Here is a 5,792-nt window from a genome sequence, read left to right as displayed (position 1 = left end):
AACAAGTGTATACAATCACAATATAATCACAAGATATGGCTCAAGTGAGCAAAGTGAAAATGGAATTAAAGTAAACAAGTTAAATGGTATGAATAATGGCAAATGATAAAGACTTGAATTTAAAGTGCATAAAGTAAATGACTTGAAATTAAGTTAGTCAAATGTTAGTTGATTAGAAGTTAGTATTGCTTTTGCTTTTCAATTGTTTAAGTCATTCTTCGGAGAACACTCAACCCTCTATTCACAAGCATGGATCCTTGAACCAAGATATCTTCCAAAGGAAGGAAAAAATACCAAGTTTCCATACAATACCATGAAAGAGGGGAGACTTACAATCTCACTTACTAGAATGCTATGCATTTGGGTCAAAATTTAGCGCTATGTTAAGATATCGTAATTGGACTTATGTAGAAGTCAACTATTTGAGGTCGGGCAATAGAAATTTTAATGTTAATGCATGTTAGAGATATGGTATTATGAACCATACTCCTAAAACATACCACACTTAAAAGAAAATGGCAAAAAGGTGGACCTAATCTCATCCATACTTATATTGGTTTATGGACCAATTAGCCTTAGGACATAGAAATATCATAGGTCAATAAAATGGATGGGATAGAAAGGGATTGAAGATGAAGAGGGACGGGAAATGAAATAAACTCAAATTGGTCATGGGAGGACTTTTATCAAATTAAGATCATTCATTCATTTTGGGAGATGAAATATATATTTCATCAATCCCCTAAATCCAATGATTTTAATCCAACAAAGTCAAATCAACCCTTACCAAGACCCAACAATAAAAGTCAAACTCAACAAGTCAACACAAATAGCTCGACACAATTTAATTCACAATTAAACAATTTAAAATTAATTAAAAATGCATTAAATTAAATTATGGTTGATCAAAAACCTAAGACCTCTTCAAAATACTAAATAAATGGCCAAGAGATTTATCATAGGTCAAACAAGGTCAAAGGACCTTGGAGAAAAAATTTCATTATTTTTGGAAACTTAAAAGTATTTTTAAACAATTAAAAATATGCAAAAAAAAAAATTAAATCATGAAAAATATTAATATTGATCCAAAAAATAATTTTAATTCAGAAAATGAAAGAGAAAAATATTTGAATTTTTTTGGTAAAAGTCCCATATTTTTTGGATCAATATTAAAATTAATATGAATTAATGAAAATAAAGCAATTAAAATGAAAATCAGAAAATACAAAAAAACGTCGACCACTTGATCTCCCTCATAAATTGAGGTGGCATATCAAGTGGATCCGAGCGCGCATTCCACATGGTCATTAGTCAACAGCGCTGCAGGGATGGTAATCAAAACCAACGCGTAAGATTAAAATAAAATGAATGGATCATGTGGTTCAGAGACACGCTAACACATCGTCGGAGCCAGAGCTCCGGTCTTCTTCTCCGGTGGACCTCACCGGACTGGTCCACCTTTAATCATCACCAAAATAAAAAAGGGGGACATGAATTTAAAGTAAAAATGCTCAGGAGCTCGAATCTTACATCAATTTCACCTAACTCCAAGTATATATAAAGATACAGGGAGTTGAATTTTGAGGGTCATGATCTGAGTTGCTTCAATTTGACCTCTAAGCAACTCAATCTTGTTGCCTATATTGGTAGGACTTCAGACAACCAAAAATCAACAAGAATAGTGGAGCATTGAGTGAGAATTGAAGAGATGAAAAATTCAGAAATTCACCTTCACTGCAGGTTCAGATTGGCACGATCTTGCTCTTAATTGTGCTTGGCCTTGCTTCAGATGCTTGATGGAGTGGAAATGGATCAAGGAAAGTGATGGACTCTTGGAGTTTCAATCTCAAAACAGTTGAGAGATTAAAACTAGATTTTCAATGAAAATAACCAAGCTTATCCTTTGAATGTGAGGGTTTAGGGTTGCTGATTCAAAGCTTGCGTGCCAGGGTCCATAATTCTGAGCAAGAGGGGCTCTATTTATAGGCCAAGTGATTGATAATTGCACACTTCTTTCAAAATTCTAAAAATAGCAAAATCCTTTGCATGGGTGCATGGGCATGTGATAGGCCCATGTAATGATGCATTTAGGTCCAAAAATGAGTGTAAGCAATGTTGAAGTCATGTGGAAAGGCCATGCATTCGTGTATGGAAAGTGGAACTTCAAATCTTCCAAATAGTCCTTCAACTTTAAGCCATGCGCAAGTCATTCATTCTTTGTCCAAATGGGATGAATTTAGAGTTTTTGGAAAGGTTAGATCAAGATGAACAACTTTCATTTTGAACACATTTTCATTTGAAGCTTGGATAATGATGAATTTTGAGGTTGAAGTTTGGAAAATCAAACATATCAAAAAAAATTCTAAGTACCAAGCCATATGTTCACTTCTTCCACCTTGAGTAACTTTTTCTATGGACTTCAAATGAGAAAAGTTCCTTCATAAAAGTTGTAGCTATCTCAAATTACTTCAAATTGGTCACAAATTTTACCTTGTTTAGATTTAACATGAAGGAGTTATGCATTTTAGAAGTTGAGAAAAATCACTTGTTCAATGGTATTGACCCAAAATGACCTATAATGTTTCCTCATATCACATGCATTTAAAAGATGAATTTTCACTTACTACAAACATAAAATTTGAAGTAGGTATCTTGAATTTGATCATGAAAATTGAATATCTTTCATATCATAAAAATTGAGCAAGGTATGGTCTTGGGAAGTTGACCTCCAAATTAGGGTTTAGACAAAATGACCTATAATCTTTCACCATAAAAATGACTTTCCAAGCAAAAATAGCTCTTGAGCTCAACATGAAAGTTGTTTGGAATGTCATTTAGAGTATAGTTTATCTTAGAATCATTTTCATATGACAAAAATTGTAGGAGATAGGGTCTAGGGAACCCCAGTTTTGATCAGTTGAATTCCTCTGGTCAACCACCATGAACCAACTTGCTAGCTTGATATTCTCTTGACTTTTGGGACACATGGAGGATCATATATGTATAATATGATGTAATGTGAAGCATCCCTTGAAATATTTGATAAATTGTTGAAGAAACTTGTTGAAGAAATTACATAAGATACCCAGATGAATTAGGGTTTCCAAGGCAAACCAACTCCAAACTTTTGATGATTTCTTGATAAAAGTAACATGTGAAGATCATGAGGATCCATATATGATACTTATATCCATAGTAAACCAATTCTTAATTGAGCTTCTTGCAAAGAGGGTCTTAAACCCTAAATATGAACCTGATAGAGCATAGGTGAGCATGTGCACTACCTACAAAAGAGTTAAACTATATAATGACATATTTTTGGTATTTTGGTTAGTAAACAAAGAAAAATGAAGTATGATACAATCAAATTTGCTTGGTGACATCTCCCAATGAAAACCCAATGAATGAGGGGTAAGGAGGATGCCAAGGTGTGATCCCAATGCTAATGGATATGATGAGAATAACACGAGGGATCTTAGGATCAAAATTGGGGTCTTACAGCAAGGTATGGAAAAGCTTCTGGGATATTTCTCCCTCTTAGCAAGTTTATTCTTAGCAATGGAGTTGCACTCTAAAGGTTTGGGATCATCAAACCTACATTTGTTGGTCAAGATGTCTTTAAGGAATTTAGCATAAGATGGTATCTGGGTGATGGCTTCAGTGAATGGGATTTCTACATGGAGTTTCTCGATCACCTTTATAAACTTTTTATATTGGTTATCAGTTTTGGTTTGTTTAAGTCTTTGTGGGTATGGAATTTGTGGTTTATAAGGAGAGGGTGGAACATAAACTTTTTTTAATCTTATCCCTTACCTTTCACTTCCTGGTCTTTTTGTCCCTCTAGTTCCTCTACTTCATTTGTAGACACAACGTTTTTCTTAGAAGCCTCTGATCCACTCAAGGCTGGTTTTTGCAGGTTCTTCATAAGTGGTCCCACTTCGTAGGGTAACATCGTTAGCTTGCCCTCGGGGGTTGGGTTGAGGTTGTCCAGGAAATTGCCCTCTAGGTGTGGCCTGGGGGGCTTGTCGTTGTGCTATTTGTGAGATTTGGGTTTCAAGCATATTATTGTGAGTGATTATCGAATCAACCTTAGTTCTTAGTTATTTGATCAGTTCACTTATATGAATATCTTTGTTTAGGAACTCTTTGTTTTACTGAGTTTGGGAAGAAATGAAGTTCTCCCTGATTTTCTCAAGGTTTGGCTTTTGAGGAACAACCTACATAGGGAGGATTGGTTTTTGAGCTTGAAAACCTGGTGGTCTTTGAGGTGTAGAGCTTTGAATAGGGTTATTATTTTTATAAGATAAGTTTGGGTGATTCCTCCATCCAAGGTTGTAAGTGTTCGAAAACGGGTTTCCTTGGGCATAATTGACCTGGTTTGAGTTTGATTCAGTTAACAGATTGTATTCTGGTGCAAGATGTCCTTTGGTTCCATAAATTTCATAATCTACAGCTATTGCAGCCGTGTGATTTGCAGACATGTGTTCAACCTTCAGAGCTAAAGCGTCCATCTTAGTTTTCATCATGTCCATACATATTACCTCATGTATTCCTCCTTTGGTCTCTCTTTTCTTCACTGATGCTTGTTCCGAGTCCCATTGGTAATGGTTTTGTGCCATATCTTCAATGAGAGCGCAAGCGTCGGGATAAGGTTTGTTCAACAGAGCACCACCAGCGGCAACGTCGATGGACATCTTTGTGTTATAGTGAAGTCCATTATAAAAGGTGTGAATAATCAACCATTGTTCTAGGCCATGGTATGGACAAGCTCTTAGTAGTTCTTTATATCTTTCCCAAGCTTCAAAAAGTGATTCACCCTGATTTTGGGTGAATCTGGTTATTTAGTTTTAAAGGACAACGGTCTTACTCGGGGGAAAATATCTTGCAAGGAACATTCTCCTGAGGTCTTCCAAGTAGTTATCGAGTTATCTGGAAGGAAGTCTAACCAAGACCGTGCTCTATCTCTGAGGGAAAACGGGAATAGTCTTAGACGAATTGCCTCAGGCGAAGCACCATTGGTCTTGAATGTATCAGTTAATTGGATAAAAACTTTTAAATGCTGATTTGGGTTCTCTGTAGCGAGACCCGCATATTGGTTTTGTTGTACTAGTTGTAATAAAAAGGGTTTTAATTCAAAATTATTAGTAGGAATAGTAGGGTTTACTATACTAGATCTGGGTTCTTCATTAGAAAGCTGAGCGAATTCCTTAAGTGGTCTTCGGTTTTGATCTTTGGCCATTTCTCCTAATTCTTTGGAACAAACGACGTGCGTGAGCGTATCGCTCTGGTTATGCTATTGGATCCTCTAAACTTCTGGTACTGTGATTTTTTTGCATTTACCAGCTAACAGGGCCTTAGTCTAGACGGTGTAACAACATGGTACGAAAATTTGACATAATTGATTCCCCAGCAACGACGCCAAAAACTTGATGGTGTGTAATTGATATCCGCAAGTATACGAACACGTCAAAGTAATACAAAAGATTATCATTCCCACAAAGACCAAATTTTCAATCTATCGATTTCTATTGTTACGGTGTTTATCTAAGGCAAATCAAATAAGTAGATTCACGTATACAAAAAGGAAATGATGAAGTAAATAAATTCAGATAACAAATGCAAGCTCAGATGTAATTCACATTAGTTAGGAAATACTCCAATTCTTTCTAGAACTACTTACGGGGAAATATTTTCTACTTTGAGAAGAATCAATTTAACAGGAACTGTCGCTTTCGCGTATTCAGAACCAAGTTTACTCTCTAATTAATGCCCTTCATTGTCACTTATGAAGG

At 35.6% G+C, this 5,792-nt stretch overlaps 1 protein-coding gene across 1 annotated transcript; it reads right to left on the bottom strand.

Moving 5' to 3' along the window:
* Positions 1–4,217: 4,217 nt before the first annotated feature.
* LOC127094220 (uncharacterized) lies at positions 4,218–5,239 on the bottom strand. The gene is made up of 2 exons (XM_051033079.1): positions 5,000–5,239; positions 4,218–4,817 (listed from the first exon to the last, which is right to left on the bottom strand). The coding sequence occupies exons 1-2, from the start codon at positions 5,237–5,239 to the stop codon at positions 4,218–4,220; spliced, it is 840 nt and encodes a 279-aa protein (XP_050889036.1).
* Positions 5,240–5,792: the final 553 nt, after the last annotated feature.

This window comes from Lathyrus oleraceus, chromosome 6, assembly GCF_024323335.1.
Source record: "Lathyrus oleraceus cultivar Zhongwan6 chromosome 6, CAAS_Psat_ZW6_1.0, whole genome shotgun sequence".
Taxonomy (NCBI): Eukaryota; Viridiplantae; Streptophyta; class Magnoliopsida; order Fabales; family Fabaceae; genus Lathyrus; species Lathyrus oleraceus.
This window is presented reverse-complemented; position numbering and strand designations above follow the sequence as displayed.

Bases quoted from the DNA above. Each gene is read 5' to 3' on its own strand.
- LOC127094220 (XM_051033079.1), bottom strand. From the start codon at position 5,239: ATGGCCAAAGATCAAAACCGAAGACCACTTAAGGAATTCGCTCAGCTT. The intron at 4,818-4,999 runs GCAATTCGTCTA...ACCCAAAATCAG, and splicing joins CCAATGGTGCTTCGCCTGAG to GGTGAATCACTTTTTGAAGC.